This window comes from Lycorma delicatula, chromosome 12, assembly GCF_047948215.1.
Source record: "Lycorma delicatula isolate Av1 chromosome 12, ASM4794821v1, whole genome shotgun sequence".
NCBI classification, from domain to species: domain Eukaryota; kingdom Metazoa; phylum Arthropoda; class Insecta; order Hemiptera; family Fulgoridae; genus Lycorma; species Lycorma delicatula.
In genome coordinates, this window is record NC_134466.1 from 47,725,888 (window position 1) to 47,749,454 (window position 23,567).

Sequence of the window (23,567 nt, forward strand, 5' to 3'; positions counted from 1 at the left end):
GTGATTTTTTGAAGAGGATGAACTTAAAGTTAAATTATTGCAAAGGGTTTTGTATATTAAAAGTTATTTTTATGTGTATAAAATTGATGAGTTAACAAGACCAGTGGTAAAACCTTGCTTTGATTACCTGCCTATCATTGTGAACTCAATCATATTGAATTAATTTGGGAACAAATCAGAAGTTACATAGCATAGAAAATACTGCTTTTAAAATATCTGATGTTTAAAATTTATGCATAAAAGCTATTGATAAAACAGGCCAGCAGGAATGGAAAAACTGTTTAAAACATGTAGCAGATTGAACCAAATTATTGGGAATTGGTTAATATAATAGAAAAGAAGATTGAGCCTGCTGTTTATCGCCTAATATTGACAGCAATGGATTTCTCACAATCAGATGATGAAAACTGAATTGAATTTATTTATTATCATAGCAATCTAATCTAAGATGTTAGTGAAATTTTACTGTTTGTTGGCAATGAAAATTTCATAACAATTAAAAAACTGAAATGTCTTAATTTATTTAATTTTAAAATATGTAGAATAATTTAAAAATATAATAACACGTGGCTACTGAATGTCGCATAGTTTCTTTTATATGCATCAGGATTTACAGGAGTGGCTTGTGAAATTGGCTGCCTAAACACTCATATGCTCAGTTTGTTTATTTGAACTAACTCTATAAGTTAACTGAATAAGATTTAGTATAAATGAGAATACAATTTGTTGGCTTTGTTGTGTATTTATTTTGTTTTAAATTAAATATTAAAGAGAAATTATGATGAGTTGATTTTTTGTTAAAATTTAATTCTTTATATATTTATTACTAGCAGACCCAACAATGCTTCGCTATTGCTAGATTAAATGAACATAATTGAAAGTTTGATAAAACATTATAAAATGAACATTACCTTAACGTCATAATTACATTAACGTCATTCTTTCTCCCCTCTCCCTTTCCCCCTTTTCCTTTTTATCATTTTTCCCATTTTCATTTTACTATATTCCTTTTTCCCACATTCCTTTCACTTTCCCTATTTACCCCCTTCATTTTCCCTTCCCATATTTATCTTTCATTTATTTCCATTTCCCCCTTCCTTCGTTGCCTGCCCCCCTTTTCCCTTTTCTTTTTTCTCCTTTACCCATTTTCATTTCCTTTTTCCTTTTTTTTATTTTTACCTTCTTCCCTTTTACCTTTTTCAGTTTTTCCCTTTTCTTATTTTTCCCTTTCTCCTTTTTTCCCTGCGTGTAAATCGATGCAGCAGTTTATTAGTCTGCAGCGGACACACATATTGGAAACAATGAAATGGAATCGTAAAATATTTAGTATAGCGTGTGTTGCTTTTACGTCCAACAGATAGTGCTGTTTTTCAAAAAAGCATGTATATTTACATGTCACAGATGTGACATAGTAGGTATATAAAAACACGCGCATATTTGAATGCAGTGTTGTGCTAAAATTTCAAAGCAATCGGTGAAGAACTTTCAGAGATTTTAGATTTTGAACAAAAAACATTTACATTTTTATTTATGTAGATTACATGTCTGAGATAACAATATTATTTATTATTTATTTAGTGATATGGCGGGAATGGAACACAACATTCCTAGATTTGGATATTGACTTTGAATAGATTACTTGCAAGTATAAAATTTGATTACTGAGAAAGAGATCTGGCACTGTCACATCTTCTTGCTTACCATAAACAATAATTAATTTAAAAATTGTAATAACAAAACTTGCTCATCACAATTTCACTGTAATACCTAATTTATATTGAAGTCTACAAATGTATCGCATATCTTTGTGTTGAAATGTTAGAGATGTCACAACTTCTTTAAAAGTATAAAAATTAGTAAGGTTATATTTTTGCAGATCCATTTAAAACACTTTGACAGCTATTTGAATTTTTGAGAAAATTAATGTTTGATTTCACAATTACAATAATCCATGGTAAGACCTCCAAAATCAGGGCTGTGATAACAGGTTTTGTTTTTCATTATGATCATTACTCATCATTATTTTTTAAATTATGTTGTGATTTTTGTAACTTACTTTAGAATCAGTTGTATATTCATATTATAAATTATTATTTTTATCTTTAAATTAATTGGCTTATCATATTTCACATGCTTACTTGTCCAGATATCTAAAATTAATCAGTTTTCAAAAACGATAATAAATCCAGGATATTAATTGAAATTTCAAAACCAAAAATATAATTATGAAATTAGAGTTTAAAAAAAATATGTTATGTTAGAGCTTGTTAATTAAATATTATCTAATTTTTTTAGGATATTTTATTAAAAGAAATTATATAATTTAAATACTGTAAAGCTATTTTCATTAAGAACTAATAATAATAATTATATTATTATTTATTATGCTCCATTAAAAAATAGTTTTTTACTAATATCTTTATACATGTTCTCCTAACTGTTTTGGAATATCCCTAAAGTATTTCAGTGATTTCATACAAGTAGCAGAATGTGCTATGACTAGCTGTACTTTGTATTCAAATACTCTTTATTAGACCAATTGATATATGAAAATTGGTGTTTGGTATATAGTTCTGTAATTCAAAGCATTGTTCCAACACATTTGCTCAATGTCATAGTAGATCTTAAATGAAATATTTTGAAAATAGATTTTTGTTTATCACAGATAAGTGTTTTATCTAATCGTACTTGCTTCATTAATATTTTTTCAAAAAACTGTGACTTGTAACAAAAATTGTTGATTGTATTTATAACATATTAGAAATATTAAACTCACTAATGACAATAGAATATGATAATAAATGAGTAGTTAAAGTCAGTTTAAGAAATAGATTTTATGATCTATTTCTTAAAGTCTATTACGAACATTTGCTGCCAGATCTCTGAAGTAAGTGGTATGTATATATATTGCTATAAACTGCAGTAATTTAAATTTAATCTACGAGCATTTATCACTTAATATCACCTTTTGAAATTGACTTATGCATCAGGTCAATGCATCAGGTCAACTTTTATGCTGGGATCTACTACTTGTTTGTAATATAAGGAAAATTACACAAGTTAAATTCTTATAAAACTAATTTTTATCATTCTGTTAAGGTGTATTATGTCAGTGTAAACAACAGTTTTTTTATGGCTAATATCTAATTTAAAATTACCATAAGTATTTATTATTTTATGTCACTATATTTTCATACATTCTTCATCTTTATCAGTCAAATTATGCAATATATGAGAAGAAATCATGTAGGTGCCACCAATCAACTAGTTGTAGAAAGTGGGTTCTTAGTTTTGATGTTGTCCACTAGGTAGAGTGACTAATCAGCTCCTAGCTCAGCTTTTTTGTTTTGCAGATAATTCAGGAATAGTGTGAATGTTGTATCTATTCTTGTTTGAGTTATTTTTTATTCTGGTTTTTCTGGGAAAATGGAATTCCACTATTTGAAATTCATTGTAAACTTGAACCAGTTTATGCCCACAATGTGATTGGTTTCTTGCAGATATGACATTGGCATTGAATTTCAAAGAAGTGGCTCCTTTCTGCATCACAGATTTTTAATGCTACGAGCCAGTCAAGCCACTCTAAAGACGGCTCGGTTTTGGAATATTTCCTCAGAATTCAACTAAAGGGAAGGGTACTGCTACTATTTGACATTGCCTGGCTGTACTGCGAATTTTTTGAAAGCTGGGGTCGGGAAATTCATCATTCAACCTATAGCCCTGATTTGGCCTCTTTGGATTTCAATCAGTTTATGAACAGATGAAAGACCATTTTCATTAAGTAGTTCAAGTTAGATGGTAATGACAAGTATGAAATGCAAAAATGGATGCGTTAATAAGTTTACACCTTCAATTGACATGATTTTAAGTAATGGATTTTATACCCAGAAAAGAATATCAATTGAGAGGTTGATTATGTTAAAAGCTAATGTAAGTACGCATAATTTCAAAACGTGTAAATTTTTTTAAAAATAAATTATTAAAAAAAGTGTTGGAATCAGGAAACTTATTCAGCGCCTTTTCCTCATAATAATGCATTTCATTACAATATAAACCATAACTTTTTAACAAAGAAATCAATGATTAAGGTTAGAAAGGAAGAAATTAGCCAGTTGGAAATTATATAAATGTTGTAAAAAATATTAATTAATATTCTGTATTAGCTTAATGTAACTGCTTTGCCTAGGCAATTTTTTATTAATATTTTTATGAAATAAATAAAAGGATAAAGCAAATGCATTTTACTTAAACCATTCCACATAAATCAAATTTGTTTATCCTCTTACCTTTGGTACTATTCTAAACCTCATTAATTAAAATGTCATAGTTTTTTGTTATACTTATTTTTAACTAGCTTTTTATTCATTTATTATTTTTTTATGAAATGCACAGGACTATGACTAATTAAAGGTGTAATAAGTAAGATAATATTGTAATAAAAGTTGCCTAACAGTGCATATACTGCAGAATAGGGAAAACATCAGTAAATTTATTTTTATAATTTTTATTACAGGTTAAAAAAGAAGAGAGCGAAGGAAGGAGTACCACAGCTAATAATGAAGTTCAGCAAAAACAAAAATGTGTAATAAAGATGAGCAATAAAACAGAAGAAAATATATCTATGGAACCGAGTATAACAACAAATACAACAGTGACAACTGTAACGATAATAGAAACAAGCAGTCTAAAGAATAACAAATCGATTACTTTAACATCATCACTAACAAATAGTTTGAAACAAAATGAGGATAATATTGACATCGTAAAAAATAAAATATGTAATAATACTATTTCAGAAGAACCTGGTATAGTTTATCGCGGTGTAACTATTAAACGGCGTATATCTACTGGATATGATGGTGGAGGTGATGATAATAGTGATATCACTAAAGATGATGATAATAATGTTAATGATAATGATAAAGATGATGTTAGTAATAAGACAGAAACTCCTCCTGTGCTAGCAAAGTGTCGTCGTAAAAATTCAGATGTTTCTGTTACAGTTAGTAGTAGTAATAATACTAATAATAGTAATGCTAATAATATCATTAATGAAAACAGTAGTGATAATATTTCTAGTAGTATTAATAATAATTTTAGTGGTAGTGACAATAGTAGTAGTAGTAATAGTAGCAGTGCTAGTAGCAGTAGTAGTAATAGTAATTGTGATATTTCTCAGAGCGAAAAATGCGATGAATTATTTAATAATTCAGAAAAACATTCTTCAAATATAATTAAAACTGTAACTGACTCATCAAGTTCAAATTCTTGTATTAAAAATAATAGTGATGTGAGTGTTAGTGATAAAAATGATAATTCAACTAATCTGGATAAAAATAGTGCTACAGTTAGTAATGAATCATTATCTGAGTTATCTAAAGAAATTGATAATACTGTTCCAGAAAGTAATGAAATTGTATCTGAAAAAATTAATAATAATATTAGTGACTGTAATAATTTTAAAAATAATAATAATAGTAATAATAATAATAATAATAATAATAATGATGATGATGATGGTGGTGGTTGTGATGATAAGGATGATGATGATGATGATAATAATAATAATAATAATAATAATAATAATAATAATAATAAAAATAATGATGATAATAATGAAAATTTGACAGAAAATGTTAAAAAATCATTTGTTATTTTATGTGATATAAAACATAATGATAAAAATATTATTAGCAGTACTGAAATTAAACATGAAATTTTATCAGATGATGAAAACTGTGATGAAGATAGTGCAGCAATCAGTAATAAAGGTACATCTTCAATACCAAATGATCACGTTGAAGAATCAGATTCGAATTCAAAAGACGATTTAGTTACAGAAATTACTGTTAATCATTCTATACCGCAGATGATTGATTTAGAAAATGAAAAATCATCAGAAACTAACATATCTGATGAGGGACCAGGGGATAAAGTTCCAACCGATTTATGTAATAAAGTTATGTTAGATACAGCAGATGAAAATCCACTTGTTATTATCGATGAAAATTCTGATATTGAACAAGTACAACAAAATGAATTGATTGCATCCTTACCACAATCATCACCGCAATCATCACCAGCTTCGTTATCATCATCATCATCTTCATCTTCGCCTGATAAAGAAGAATCGTTACATCATCGTATATTAAAATCAGTTTTAGAGAATAATGATAGCAATAATACTGTAATAAACAGTATTGAAAAAACAGTATTAATGAGCCGTCGGAAAAGTAAACCGGTTAAAATACGAAGCCGTTCAAATACATCATCATCAGAAGATGCTGTAGAAGAATTGAAAAGGATTTGTGAAGAGCAAGAGTCATATCGTAAAACCAATGAAAATAATCAAACTATTGAAGAAGTACTAGATGAGGTCAGCGGACGTTTTCGTCGTAAAGATAGTTCAAATAGTGAAGATCCCAGTGTTACGATAACATTAGTTAGTGATGATACACCGAAAAAACCTTTGCCTGTCGTTAAAGAAATAAGACCTAGTATATCGTTGTGTCGTGATGTAAGTCTGACGGTTATAGACAATACCGATGAACATAAAGCTAACAGTAATGGTGTTAATTCCAGTAATAATATTAATTCTAAAGAATTATCAACAAGTCTAGTTATGGAATGCGTTGAAAGTGATACCGATGAGCCCGTTTTAGTTAATGAAACCCGTTTAAAACCAACTGCTAGAAAAACATTTCCAAAACAGATTCCTTTATTAAAAACTGATTGTGTAACTAAACCGGTTTTAAAGACTTATAATAAAAAAGAAATACAAATAACATCTGTTGACCAATCCATAACTAATAATAAATTATCGGTAGCAAGATTACCACCGAATTTAGCTGGTGGTGAAGAAATTAAAATTAGTAATACCATGTCGATGAAATTACAGCCGACTGTGACAACAAATTCACCATTGATTAATGGTAGATCTTCATCATCATCACCGCCTTTAGTATTGCCAAATACATCTTCTAATACTAGTACGTATAGAAATAACACGACTACTCAGGCAAGAGTCTTACCGCAATTACAGCCAAAACCGCCGCCAGCTACCGTACAGATTGATGCACCTTTATCTGGACCTACTAGTATGCAACTTGATAGTTATTCACAAAAGGTAACTATACGTTATTATTTATTAATTTTTAAATAAGTTCAAATGAATATATCTTAATTCACGTTGGTTTACATAGATACCTCTTAGTGTTATGCATGCAAACAAAACGGTGATTATGATACAAACTAAAATGAAAACTATGATATGATGCCATTTGTATCTTATTTAAAAAAATAGATTTATTTGAATCAATAGGAACTACACTATAAAATATATTTTTCAGTTAAAAGCCATACATTTAGAGAAAAAAGTTTTTTTTATAAAACTGTGAAGTTAATGTATTAGTCAGTTATTAAGACTAATTTGTTCGGAAAAAATATACCTGAGTTCATTATTGGTCAAGATGTACTGTAAACGAACAAAAATTCCTCTACTGAGTAAGAACAATGTATCCCACAAAAAGGTGTACATTAATCTGTTGCTTTGAACTATATTCCCCAATCTTTATTACAACTGTTACAATTGTAAAGTAACTAAGATACAAATTGCACTAGTTGGAATTGCTTTGCAAGTAATGATCATTGTACAGCTGGTCCTTATGAACAGGTAGAGGTGTCACTTGTTGGGCTGGATATTACCTAAATTTCATTTGTTGGACGAGGTATGCTGATTTGCAATTGTATTTTTGTTTATTGAAGAAGGCAAAGGGGTAACCGCTTTATCTTTCGTAGGATTCTTGTTATTCCTGAGAGGGTGTATGCTACCTTCAGTGGAAGTACTTTCAGTGAGTACTTGTACCTCATTTCAGATCACCTACAAACATTTCGATGATGGTGTACAATATACATGTATGAATGGAATACATGTTTTTTAAGTATTGTTTTGTAACAGGATCATAATAAAAACTTGTTATTGCAGACTTTTTTGTTAAGCCAGAATTCTCAGTCCAGTATGTGTGAAGTTACTATCAATAATATATTCAAAAATATATATATATAACTTGTGAAAGTATTGACATCAAATTTAATTATTAGAATCTCATTCTTTTTAAATATGATTAATACATTTTCTATAAATTTCTATTTTATAGAGAAGTAAGTTAGTTATGGTTTAATCTATAGTATTTTTAAGTCAAACTCTTGTAAATTGTTCTGTTTTTAAAGTCCAAAATATCTGTTTTCTGGTCTGTTTAGTTCTCTGGTGCAGGGTAGTTTCTTTTTATTGGTACATTAACATATTCTCCTCTTATATATGATTTTCAAAAATTTATTTCAAGCTTATTATTAATTCTGATCATTTATTCTTTGATGTAAACATTATCTTCTGATCTCACTTGAATGTCCACGGCAAAATACATTTTTCTAGGAATTTTGAAAGTTCTGTCCCTTTAGAATTATTATATACACATTATTATATAGTTTAATCAATCAACCCTCTAATTATTTTCGTAATTTGTGTTTGGCTTGTTGTAATACATTTTTTGAGATATCTCTAAAATGTTTCTTTGTTTTACTAAGGACTGTCACATTGATTTAGATGAGAGTTTGAGTAAAAATAAAAAAAGCAGTTAAGGTTCAAAGTTTGAGAATTGTAATTGTGAATAAAAACTATTACATCAAAGTAAATTGGTACATAAGCTTGGTAAATTCATTTTTTAGTTAATCCAGATGAAATTCGATCTTATAAGACTGAATTATTGGATTTATAGCAGTTATTTATAAAATGAGTTGCTAGAGATATATTTCCAGTATTTCATTAATTTGTAACTATTGAGTTTCAAATTAATTTGATACAAGCATTGAGTTATTAAATATGCAGTTTAAGTACAAATTCTGGTTAACGAAAAATACAAGTTTTATCTTATCTTCTGTATTATCTTTCTTGTAAATAGTAAAAAAAAAATTGTTTATTATTATTTTTTAAAAACACAATAACAAAGTTTCTACATTTTTTTTGTGTATGCAATTCTCAAGCTCTATAACTTTGTAAAATTGATGTATAAAACTTAACATTTACATTCCTTTACCAGTTTCTGATAGCTGACAGCAGTCACAGTAATTTTTCTGTTCTATTTATTTACATGACTGCTGTTAACCGGTATTCATTTTGCTTTGTAATAGTGGCCAATTAAAATGAATACCTTATCATAAGCTTGTGCTGTTCTTTTGTATCATTCTGGAAAATAATTTGAGAAAAATTTCTTTAAATAGAGTAAAATTGATTAATAATAAGTCATTAAAATCATTTCATGTGATATTCCTTAATGTAAACATGCAAGATTAGTTCACTCTACTTGAAAAAACACTAAAAACGGTGGTTGTTCATCCAGTAATGATGAGAAGAAAGATTGAATCAAAAACCCATTTTATCTTCCAGAACTACAATAATGACTTTGCTGTATGCAGCAGAGAGAACTAACTGCAGCAAAGTAAACAAACTATATTGCAAAAGATGTTTGAGGCATTCACAGAAATGTGTCTTAATCTCATATCATTACTATATAAAAAAAATCATGAGGTGCAAAATGTTTTTATAAACAATTTTAGCTTAATATTTTTTTATAATTCATCATTTTGTTAATTATATCATAAAATGTTAAAATATATAAATAAAGTGATATGATACACTCTGAATGGTAAGGGAAAAAACATAGAATTTTGATTTTATTAAATTTCAGTTGTTTCACTGATTATTTCAGTAGTTCTGGGTCTTTTAAAAAGAATATTTTCTCTCTATTCATAGTTCTAATATTGAAATGTAGTACAGCTTTGTAACAGAAATTTAAATATGTCTTGGAGTCTAGGGTAAGACGTAAACCGTAATCTCGTTTATAGACTGACAATTCTATAAAATCTCAAAGAGTAGTATCTTGGAAATTGAAAGGCATAAAATACTATTTAATTCCAGTGATTAAAGGTATTCTCAATGAACTGATCATATAGATAACCAAAGTTAAGCTTGATGTGTGCAATCTACTTAATGTCATTGGAATTTTGGTAATGGCTAATGTCCACAACAGTAAGTTTTATTAAGAAAAAACAATTTTTGACTGATAGGTAAAAAGCAAGAGTGAAATATTGTGCTTTCACATTTTTTAAAGCATACATGATCGTGACTTTACTTTTAAGAAAAAAACAGGCTTTTATTTGTTTTATGTTACTTTTTTTATGACTATCTATACTATAGGAGCTTAAAATTGAGTGATCTTGATGTTAAATTAAATTTCAGTTTTTTTTTCCATTCAGCGTATTTTTTTATATTCAAAAAGACATGGAAGATCTGTAATGTAAATGTCATTAAGATATAAGAAATATTGTATAAAAAAGAAAAGTAGCATTATTCTTTTCTGATTTTTAACAATATCAGTTTTTGTGTGTGTGTGTGTGTGTGTGTGTTTTGTGTCAATGAATGTTATCATTAAATAAAGAGCCTACAAAGAGAGAATACTATTGACATTTATAAGAATAAATTGTAATTTAATATTAATTGTAGTATATTTAACTACCACTAGATAGTGTTAATTGTACAAATTCTATCATTTGAAAAATTTATTCAACAGCTGATTGAAGTGTTATGTCGTTGCTTAATTTGTTATGGTGAACAAGGCTATTGATTATATTTAATTTTGGTTACAAATTTTTTTAAATATTTAATTGTAATGGATTTTTATAACTCATCTACTTTTATAACAGTATTTATAATAATGATAATATTTTATGTAATCATATCATTGTTTTTTAATTATTGAAAATTTTTTATTTATTTTGTACATGCAAATATATATATATCTCAGGAGGTAATTTACTATATATATTATATGCAATTAAAAAGAAGATTTCAAATTTAAATTCTAAATAAGCATCATGTGTCTGCTATTAATAGTTCTTGATAAATATTCAAAATTCATTAGAATTTTGAACCACTGGAGTCATGTTGAATAATAAATGACTGGTTCTTAAAGTATTGAAGTTGCTACTTCTCGAATTACTTAAGTTAATCAGGTTCTAAGGTAATACAGCTTTCTGTCTTATCAAGGATCTGTTTTCTTTTTTATCAATATTAAAGTAAATTTCCAACTACTGTTATACATATATATAGTAACATAACTGTTATACAGTATGCATATTTTTGTCATAATTTAAAAAAAATATATAAATACAAAGCTGTAATAAGTAATTTTAATCTTAATTTGTAATTTTTTTATAGTTAGCCCAGCGATTCAGATCAATGTTAGAAGAAATGCTAAGAGATTTATCAGCTGAAGGTAGTACAGAAGCTACTGTGAAATCACTCCAGTTAGAAATGGAACGATTACAATGGAAGCATAGACAAGAACTTGCTGAACTTAAACATAATACTGGTGTGTATTACCGATTTCTTTATCAACCCTTTGTCATTATTCTTCCAGTTTCCCTACACCTCCATCATGTTGTATATATACTGTTGTACACAGTATGTTGTACACTGTTGTACAACAGTATATATACTGTACTCAAATTTAGCAATAGTGAAGGATTGCTGGGTCAGCTAGTACATTAGAAAATCCAGAAAATTAGCCTGCGTATGGTATACTAATGTTTAAATTATCTTGCATAATTCTTATGTAAAGTCTATGTAGACAATCCATTAATTTATTTTTAAGGAATAAAGAAACTGATCCTAAGATTTGCCAGCAGTTAAACTGTGAATTAATTGAGGAAACTGTTTTTATTGTGTTTGGGTGGGAAGTTCTAAGTAGTCAAGATTTTTCATCTCTTAATTTCTGAAATTGTAACTTTATCTTTTTACTTTCCCAACTACATTTATAACGGGAAAGTATATAGGATTGGTAAAAAAAAAATAATCTAAAATAATTGGTCTTAGATTTAAATAAATTGTAATTAATGTGCTAAAACAATTCTTTATTCTGATGCTTCAAGTCAAAAACATCTATTTTTAGCAGATGAACATTTGTACTTATGTACTTGGTCCTGTATTTGGTTTATTACTCTGAATCCCATTGACTGATTTTCTTAAGCATAAGACAGTTTCTACCTTCAGAGGGGGGGAAAGCGTATATTTAATTTTAGCAAGAATTGGAAAGGATTGGGAGCGTTTTGCCCAAAATAAAACTTCAAATCTTTACCCTGGGGCACTAGAGCAAAACATCTTTCTTAACAAAAGTTAAACAAATGTTTAACAATTGTTAAACAAAAGTTTAACAATATTCACCCCCTCCAAAAATAATGAGTATATTTTGCTTCAGAAAATAAGTTAATGGAATTTTTTGGGATTTTCCGAAACGCATCAATAAGAGATAAAAGAATGAAGCTAAGGAAAGTAAGAGTTACTAAACATAGAAACTATAGTGATCTTAGCAGAAAAGATTATAATAACAATTATCTCCACAACAACGTGCATTTATATTGCAAAATCACATAACAACTGACAGATTTAAAACTACATAATCGTCACCACCATGTTAATGTAATGAATGTGAAAAATAGCATTTTGCATATTCGTCAGTTTACGACTAATCTGAATGTCTTGCATCTTGTGGTAAATTATTTAATGCGTATCTCTTTTAGGAAGGCTAGTTTAAACCTTTCCACTTTTACGAATATGCATTCCTATTTAAAATTTAACATTAAAACTTTTGTTTAGCTCTCCTGAAAAGATGAGTTTTTCACATTCATTACTTTAGCATGGTGGGGACGATATTACCTATGCTTATATCTAGGTAGTAAAAGTTACTTGAACGTTTTTCTTATTTTGATTTAAGGACTCTACTCCTTATTCCTTTTATTTATGCTATGAAGTTTGAGATAAAATAATTTTATATACAAAGTCTTAATTCATATAGCTGAATTTCACTTGTTAAGAGTGTGCAGTGAAAAAAAAAAAATAATTATTTACAGATTTGATTATAATGGAAATGAGAGCAAGTTTAGAAGCAGAAAAACAACGTGTAATTATGGAAACAAAAATGAAATGTGAAGCAGAGAAGGAGTCTGCTGTAAATGAAACAAAAATGAAACAGTGGTGTGCTCTTTGTAAAAAGGAAGCACTTTTTTACTGTTGTTGGAATACTGCATACTGTAATTATCCATGCCAGGTATGTTTTATTTTTATTTACTTATAAATAATGATATATCATGGATATCAAAATTTTTAAGATTTTGTAAGCCGTATATAAACCACCATGCTATTCATACTCAGTACTAGTATGAGTTACATGAAACGATTTCTATTGAAAAATTTTTAATGGAAAACAATATCACCAAACCATTCCATCTGGCAGCACTGTATAACTATATATAATAATCCATCTTTAACTCACCTTATTAATTTCTAATTATTAGTTTTCGCAGTTTCAGTTCGTATTAAATTCTTCTATACCTATTATATTAAAACATATTCTTTTAATTTTATTTTATTTGAAATTATGTTTAATATTTTGAAATTTTGAATAATATAATGAGCATATATGTAAATTTTGCTGCCCAGTACTGGAATGATATAATTTTTAAAACAAACAACTGTTACGTTGTATTTTTATTATATTTTCAATTAAATCATCTTCAAATATGATCTGGTGATTCATCATTTTATATTTTTGTTTACATTTATAAATGTAATATTTTTGACTATATCCATTTTTTTATCATTATTACAAATCTCAAAAATCTTTAAATTATTTTTGCAATCTGTAATACTATGTTATGTACATATTCTAATAGATTGACAACTACTTTATACCTATTTTTTTTTTGTTTTTGTGTGCTTGTGTAATGATCTGTAAACCTTTTTTTAAAAGGTTGTTGTTTTTACCAATATAAGTATTATTAAATTTGTTGCATTTAATTTTTTATATTCCTCTTAATTCCTCTATTAATATTTTTATTTTTTAACCTTCTCCCATCACAATGATCCGCGATTGATTAACGCTCCGCGAAAATGTTTGTATCTGATTGCCTACCTTCATAGTCTTATGCTATCCTCTTGTGAAAAAAAATTAAAAAAATTACAGTATATTAAAGAGATTTAACAGATTCTGACAAAAAAAACCGTTACGATTGGATATTTTTTATGCCTGTAACAAAAAAAAAATTGAAACTGTTCAAAAATTACAATAATTTAATCGCAGTATTTTTTTTGCACATTTCTACCACGTTTTTTATTAGCGAAATTTTTTTTTGCTTTGTGTTTATGAAACATAGTTTGATGATTTAAAAAAAAAATACTTTCAAGCAAATCGGTTGAAAATTGGGCAAAATATGATGAAAAACCCGTGTCATAAATCACAGATTAGTAACATATGTTAGTATAAATGAAAGTAGATTCAGAAAACTACCCACCATTCAAAAGGCTATTCAGATTGACAAAAAACCATTTTTACTGTATACTGTTATTCATTACGAATCTATATGTGTTACATGTTTACCAAAATCATTTGTCAGAAAAGATATTTATAGACCTCAAGTAAAAGTGACTTATTTATGACCACAATTCCTTTTTTTTTGTGTGTGCTGTATATCATAATTTATTATGTGTTTCAATACATAGATATGTTGCTATTAAGATAAGCTATTTTTGTAAATAATAAATTAATCTATAATCGTCATAGCAATTATAATACACAAGTCACACACACATGCACGCATGCACGCACACGCACACACACACATTTCTGAGAAAAAATGGTCATATTCTTTCTAGTCTAAATCAAAAACATTTTACATCGTATAAATGTCGTTCAAATTGTGTAATAAAACTGATTCATTCCTTTGTGAATATAAAACAAAATAACTGACTCAGATGCCTTATAAAATGATTTTGTAACAGCGTTTTAAAACTGACGCCGTACATAACCAGTTCCAAGACTAAATGATCTGAAAAGGTTAAATATTTTATAAGTGATTATTTGGTTTATATGTTTTTTATATTTATTTGTTTCATATATGTTAATAAATTTTTAATTTTTTTTTTGTCTTCAGTCATTTGACTGGTTTGATGCAGCTCTCCAAGATTCTCTATCTAGTGCTAGTCGTTTCATTTCGGTATACCCCCTACATCCTACATCCCTAACAATTTATTTTACATATTCCAAACGTTGCCTGCATACAAAATGTTTTCCTTCTACCTGTCCCTCCAATATTAGAGTGACTATTTTAGGATGCCTTAATATGTGACCTATAAGTCTGATATTTTTATTGTCTAATTTTTATTTTTATAAGTGTAATATTTTTTATTTTTGTTAATAATGGAATAAATTATTTTGTTAAAGCAACGAACACATGATTTATAGTTATTTTTTATTGTTTCATAGAAAAAATTGTGTAACTAATGTATTCATTTATAAAAAAAAAAATTAATAATATTGTACAGAAATTTATCAGAAGATATTTCTCTTTTGTTAAATGAGAAATACTTTGAAGTAATTTCTTATTTTTTTCTATACAATTTTTTTTAATTGTGTATTGTTACTCCAGACTCAGTAAAGGAGTTTTTTAGCTGCACTAGTTGTGTAATATATGATTCATCAGATTGATGTTCATATATACGTATTACTAATGAAGCATTGAAAGCTTCAGTGTCAGTAGGTTTCTTTTATCTTTGTTAGAATTGTTTTTTTTTAGCATAAGTTTCTTTATGGATTTTACAGTTTAATGCTGGTTCAGATTATGAATCCTACTATGTTAATTTATTTTTCTAACCCTTCTTTTCCATTTTTTTTTGTATCACTGTCTTCAAATATGAAAACAATGAAAAATCCTTATTACATCCTGGTTTTAGACTAAAAAAGGTGTAATCATAATTATTTGGCTTAATAAAAATATTTAGCTTTGGAATTTATCAATTTTGGTAATGAAGCCCTTCCAATTCCTCAGAGCACATACTCCTTTCTTTTTGTGTATTGAGTTTGCTTTACTTTCTTCAGTTTTGAAGGAATTCTTGAATGACTCCTTTCATTGATTGATTAGCATTTACTTTTATGGGTTTTATGGCAGATCCATTCATGTTTCATCAGCGAATTGTCAAAAGGTTTCATGTTTTCTTTTTTCTTCTTCAGCCTATCATTGAGGATTCTATCTGGCACAAATTTGTATTTTATACCCAAGATGGTCACTGACAATTTCATTTAGGAAAAAGATTGAAATATCAGTAATAAACTGAAAGATTAAAAAAAATTATTAAGGAGAGTATTTCATTTAAGTTGCCCTTCCAGCATGCTTACCCATAAAGTAAATGTTTTAATGATATTATTAAGGGCAGTATTGATTATTCTGAGCTTTTGCCCTCCCCCCCCCCACATTCTAACTCACACAGTATTTTATACTAATGATTTAATGACTTCCTAAGTTCATTTTTTTGATATATTGTAGACATAGTAATAACATTTCTGATAAATGATCACTTATATAGTCCAACAGTTGTTGATTTCCAATTTAAATCAATACACCTAAAGATGTAATTGTTTTTGTGACAATTTTAAGATATTAAGGAAGTTGTTCAGTAGCTCAGCTTTAAGATAGTTATTGAATTCTTAAAGTTATTGTACTATTGATATAATAAAATTAATTATTTCTATTAAATTATACCGATTTATTCTTTTTTATATAGCAAGCGCATTGGCCTCAACATATGTCTGTATGTGCTCAAACTTCAAGAACTTCATCAGATACAACTGTTACAAAGACAACAGCAGTATCTTCAAAGAATGTTCCGGCTGGATTTAATGGCAGCAGTACAACAAAGACTGTTTGTTACACTACACCAACCTCTAACCAACAGGTATGATTAAACATTTATTTTATTATAACATAGAAACAGTTATTATTTCAGGTTATTTAATTAAAAACTTCATTCAATTACATTTTGATTAAAAGTAATTGTCAATAACTTTTGCTTGCACGTAAGTGATGATGTGTAGAAAAAAATTTGTTTTTATTTACTTTGGGATTTATCTATTTAGGAGCGTGGTCCTTAAAAAGATTTGAAGAATTTTTTTTTGTCTTCAGTTATTTGATCGGTTTGATGCAGCTCTCTAAGATTCTTTATCTAGTGCCAATCGTTTCATTTCAGTATACCCCCTGCATCCTACATCCCTAACAATTTGTTTTACATATTCCAAACGTGGCCTGCCTACATAATTTTTTTCCATCTACCTGTCCTTCCAATATTAAAGCAACTATTCCAGGATGCCTTAATATGTGGCATATAAGAAGAATGTAGAATTGATATTCTCATAAAATTTAGTGACTGGAATTTTCATGCTTACTTTTTATTTTCATATTTTTTCTGATTTTTCCATAAAGTACAGTAAGTATCATTTAGAGTGACATTGGATATAGTGATCAAAAATTTGTCTTTTGGTTGGTTTAGTATGCTGTTAATACATAAATAAAGTATGTATATTATATTGTTTATAATTACATCGGTTGTAGTGACATATCGGTTATTATGACTTATTTTTTCAACTGCAATGCAACATTTTATTGCTTATAATGATGGACGGAGGTGACTCGTCAGTGATGTAGTATATCTATATTGTGGCAACAGAAATATTTTGACGGTTAAAATGAGTCACCTTTTCCTTTTTACCAGCATATGTACTACAGTTCTTGTTTTTCTTATCTTCTTACTGTACAAGATTATTATAAACTGAAGCAGCCACATTCAGTTATTATTAATCTTTTGCTGTGAGCAATCATATCGTGCGGGTACAGTATTTTATTTTATGTATCCTGTATTATTCATTTAATAGTGATTCAATTATGACTTTGCAAAAAACATTCACGATAGAGAAAAAGGTGCACATTATCTGGTGGTTAGAGAATGGTGAAACTAATAAGGACATTTCCAACAGTTAGGCATAGGTCATTAAACAATATTGGTGAAATGGAAGAACCGTGAGAAAATTAAGAAACATTTTGAAACAAATTCTATGAAATCAAAAAAAATTACAGCCTAGTCAAAATAATGATGTAGACTAAGCGCTGTTAAAATGGTTTAAATACCAGAGGGCTAGTGATATCCCTGTTAGAGCAGTTCTGTATTTAAGGTGAATGATTTTTCTGAAAAATTCAATAAACCAATGTGAAATAACTTCAGCTTGGATACAACGGTTCCATTAGCATCATGATTTGTGTCTGGGAAAATAAGCAGTGAGGTCGCAGCAGCTCCAACTGGTGTGTTGGAAAAATGGCTAAAAACCATTTGGCCAAAATTAAAAGAGTACTATTTGGATGAAAAAATCGATAATGCCGTTGAATCTGGTCTTTTTTAAAACTGTACCCTTCAGTTTAAAGGCGAAACGTGCTCGGGGGAAGATTATCAAAAGAAAGACTAACAGTACTAATTGCTACAAATATGACTGGAACTGAGAAATAAAAAACTTCTGGTTATAGGGAAAAGTACTAAACCCTGATGTTTTAAAATTTGAAGTCTCTTTCTGTTATATACAAAAGTAACAAGAAAGCTTGGATGACAAATATCTTTGCATCTTGGTTACAAAAATGGTTCTGTGAACTAAAGATTGAAAATGACAAAAATGTTCAAAAAACATCTAATTTTACAAATGATACAAGATTTAGATAAAAAAAGAAACAAATAACTATTCTGGATGCTATAATTATGTTAGAAAGATCATGGAATGAAGTTTCCGCTGACTGTAAGAGATTGCCTTCAATATGCAGGATTTTTACCACAAGCTGATGAAAGTTATTGACATTGCATGCAAAGAAGAATTTTTAGTGGAATGAGCAATAGTCTGCAAAACCATTCATTGTCAAATGCATTGTTTTAAGATTATCAAGAGGAAAGATTTAGAAACACATGAAACTGTAAAAGATGATGTAGTGGCTTCAGTAACAGCAGAAATAATGGGTGCGTAGTTCTTCATTGTCATTAGACAATTAAGACAATGGTAATGACAATGATGAAGAAATCAACCCGCTAAATCTTCCAGAAGTTTTAGTAGCAATGAAAACCGTTTGCTGGTTTCTCAGTTTTACAGAAATTGCTGATGAAGAAACAAAGAATGTTTGTTTTTATTTAGAAAAGAACCTTCAAAAACTATATTACAACACAAAATGTTCGAAACAAAGCAAACTAACCTACTTTTTGCAGAAAAATTAATTTTTACAATTTTTCTTCTTTTACAGTACCATATTTGTATTTATTATTGCATATTTTTATTTTTTAATATTATTTTATTACGGAAATAAATTATTATTATTTTTAATGGCTATTATTGTACTGTATTACAATACCCCCCATGTAGATGTCATATTAAAGTATTACCACTAAGCTACCTAAATATCGGTTAAATGACCTAATATCGTCAGTTCCTTGGTAGTCGCTATAAATGATATTTATTGTATATTGTAATTTAAAAGTTCTCCCAGAATCCGACAAATTGCCTGGTGATGAAACGATAATAAACACCAAGCATGTTAAACTACCCAGCATTGTTTTACTTTGTTAAACGTTATTATAATTGGTTTATTAAACGAAGCTTTTTGGACATTAGTATTGATTTTCTTGGTTGACATTAATTCCTTGGTTCCATCTTTCCAGATACTAATCCATGAAATGTTCCCATTATTCTATAACCATTAAGTTAAAAGATCACATGGTTTACCTACTAGTAACTGTTAATTTTATCAGATCAACTCTTTTCCACTTCCATAATTTTCAACTTTTTTTTATTTAAACATATTGGGAGTATGCTAAATTTTTTTTGTGTTCAGATAGTGAATTCTAAATTTTATATTAAGTTATTTTCTTCATTTATTTCTTGTACACTAATAAAAATAAATTTTTTTTGTTATCAGTATCGTCTAATTTTGCAAATAAACATATATCACTATCTTCATGAATTATAAACATTCTGCTTTTTAGGTAACCTTTTGTTCACTTTTGGATCCATTTAGCAACATTGTTTGATGATGTGATGTGTTTCAAGATTGTTGTAGTGCTATCAACAAGTAATAGTTGTCAATTTTTTGACAACACAACAATTATCCCCCATGAAAGTATCTTGATTGCAAAATATGCAATAATCTCTGTAATACTGTTTTTTGATTTGATTTAATTTTATATGTTTTTTTTTAACATTCATTGATTGACAATAATTTTAACCTTATGATGGGTTATTCCTCAAAATATACAGTTTATGTAATGAAACAAAGTTGCAAAACAAATCTTTAATAAAGTAAATTTGGCTTTATTAGTTTTTAATCGATTTTTCTCATCAGTTTTGTAAGATGATACTATTCCAAACTTATCATTTAACCATTGTAGGTACCCATAATGATTTATTATTAAAAAAAGTTTGTTTTTATAGATTTCTAGCAGATGTATCTCAATACCGTAAGAATTTAAATATTTCTAGAAAATTCAAGTTACAGTAAAATAAATTTTCCATTCACAAAATCTTTATCGTGCCAATTATTTTTTCATAGAAGGTTTCCTGTATATTTATTAAACATTTATAATTTGTTGAGGTATTAAGAATTTTATTTTTTTTATTTTATAAAAATGTTGAAATTATCAGATTTTTTTTTATATCTGTTGAGAAAAACAGCAGTCAGTAATTAAAGGTTTTAAATAAGAATATTAGTTTGAAGTTTTTTCATTCTTATTGAACCATTATCACAATTTATCTCTGTCATTGAAATGTCTTTTTATCTCCAAAAATCTGATAAACAGTTTTTGTTTTTCTTGTTTTCAGTTTCATTTGAATGAAAATAATTGATCTGACACTGGAGTATAATATAATGAAGTGTAAATATTAGATCTTTATCAGAAAAAACCAAGTCATGGTTTTATATATTATATAAAGCTATATATTATATTATATATATATATATATATATATATATATATATATATATATATGGTTTTATTATATATTTTTTTAACCCTTTTCCCATCAACTGGTACACAGATTCATCCACCTCTGGCCATGCTACGTTGCTAATACCACAAATATATTTTACATTGTTAAAAAAATGTTTTTGTTAATAGTCATAAAGTTTTTTAAACACTTCTCTTTTTTAAAAATACGAGGTTTGATAAAAAATAAACAGAATTTTAATTTTTCTCAAAAAATCTTTATTTATTCATCAATATTGATTTTGTCACCTTCAAAATATTATCCTTCAGATATAATACATTTGTGCCAGTGCTTTTTCCAATCTTCAAAGCACCTTTGGAATGCATTTTTTGGTATGGTGTTTAGCTCTTTCAGCTATTCTATTTTTATCTCTTCAATGTTGGCAAAACATCCTTTCATGGTTCTTTTCAGCTTGGGGATTAGGAAGAAGTAACAGGGGGCCATGACTTCTTCCTAAGAAGAAGTCATTCCAGACTTCCTGACTGAAGCATCTTAAAAGTGTTGTTTTTGGTCAAAAATTCATGAACAGGCAGTGAAGTATGGGTGGTGCATTATGGTATTGCAATTTTCAAGATGTGTTTTGCCACAAGTCCGGGCATTTTCTTCAGATTGCTTCACACAAATGATGTAGAACTTCAGAATAGTACTCTTACTTACTTATGACCTGGTGGCAAGAACTCGTGATACACAAGCCGTTGAAATTGAAGAACACAGTGACGTACCTTTTTCAGTTTGGCTCTTTAGGAAGCTTCCATTGAACCGATTAGCCCTTAGTCTCGATGTCATACCCATACATTCATGTTTCATCACTTGTTTTGACCCGCAATTCCTGAGCAACTTTCATTTGGAAGTGATTTTGGCTGAAATTCAACAGTTTCGAAACAAATTTTTCTGCCACACATTTCATGTCCAAAACATCCAGAAAAAATTTCTTGGCGTAAGCCATATGATGTGCCAACATAATCAACAATCGGTAATCTCTCTGATAGTGATTTGACGATTGTTCATAATCATTTTTTTCACTTTTTTGACATAGTCTTCGGTTACTGATATGTCCAGGGCACTCATCATTTCAACACTTCATAGAAGACATGACTCGTTTTACTCATTACTTGGCTTGTTTTATTCATAGAAGAATTGCCAAAAGCAACATTTGACATTTCCTATGTGGTTCTGCACTTTATTCCATTCTTAAAGCAGAATTTAATACAAATTCTTTATTTTATTCTATTCTTCCATAAGTTAAAAATTGCCTTACAAAAACATGTATAGCCTTCTCAAAAGCCAACAATCAACTAAGCATCAATATGGCTACCAATGTAAATATTTGTTAGGGACAAGTGTACTAACACAAAAAAAGATTGTGATGGGCTTATACAGCATGGAAAATTACAAAATTTCATGTTTTTTGTATCAAATCTCGTACTTCACTGTTTTTTACTTATGATCAGTGGAATTTTTGCCTTATGTACTGACTGCATGTTAACCAGCACTACATTTATCAGTAAATCTATATTACCATGATTTAGGGTTAAAAAAATTAGTTACAATTTGACAACAGTATAACTGTAAATAGATTTTTATTAAATTTAATAAAACCACACAAACTAAACTGATTTAACACTAATGAGTTTAAAGATTGTTTCCAGTGTAAAATTGCATATCAAAATTAATTTGGTTTACATTCATATATTTCTTGCTTTGTAATTTCAGCCTTAAATCAACTATGCTAAAAATTTTCAAGCATATTTGTAAGCTTTCTGTGTGTTGTTTTATGTACTTACTATATATATATATATATATACACTGTATATATCTTTTATTCTCTAAAAATGTTGATAATAATAACAATTGTAGAATAAATTAAAACCACAAATATGTTTCTTAATTTGCTGTAATGTACACTTTAGCAAAAATTCAATTGTTTACTATCGTTTGATGGAAATGTATTATAATTTTGTTAATAATCATCAGAATTTCAGTTCAGTCACCAGGGTTGTTCGAAAAGTTCTTGGCCTGACATAGAGATGGCGCACGTAAGGCCTAATGATTTTGATATTTGTCAAATATGATCCTTTAGATGGTGTGCTGCAAAGTTACAGATCCATATTTTTGATTGCTTGTTTGTGGTGATCTAGTAAAACAAATAAGTTTTGATATTTTCTTAAAAATGGATTAAATTGAAATTTGAGCTTGTTTTGCGAAGTACTTCATTTTAAAAAATTTAACTGACAGATGTAGAAAAAGAGTTAAAATCCACTTTAGAGGATTCTTTCCCTTTATTTTCGACCTTAAAAAGGTGGGTTGCTGTATTTAAATGTGGTCTTGCATCCATTTAAGGTGATGAATGCTCAGGGCAGTCAAAAACCACTATGTCTGATGAAATCTTCAAGAAAATCCACAATGCTGTATTCAATGATCACCTATTGAAGGTACTCAAACTTGCTGACTTTTCAAACATCTTATAGGCTGTGTTTAGTACATTTTACACAATGTTTTGGGTATGAAAAAGCTTTCCGCTTAATGTGTGGATGTGTTCAGAAACATTCGACTGAACACTTCTCAAGGATGTTTAAAATTGTTTAAATATCAATCTGCTTTGTTTCTCCAATATTTTAG

General features: G+C 28.2%; 1 protein-coding gene across 1 annotated transcript in view; it reads left to right on the forward strand.

Moving 5' to 3' along the window:
• Zmynd8 (Zinc finger MYND-type containing 8) overlaps positions 1-23,567 on the forward strand; it is a 186,878-nt gene that overhangs the window by 134,604 nt on the left and 28,707 nt on the right. The window contains exons 13-16 of the mRNA XM_075379370.1: positions 4,514-7,126; positions 11,273-11,426; positions 12,964-13,160; positions 16,670-16,840. Coding sequence (XP_075235485.1) covers positions 4,514-7,126; positions 11,273-11,426; positions 12,964-13,160; positions 16,670-16,840 — 3,135 coding nt within the window. The remainder of the gene's footprint in view (positions 1-4,513; positions 7,127-11,272; positions 11,427-12,963; positions 13,161-16,669; positions 16,841-23,567) is intronic.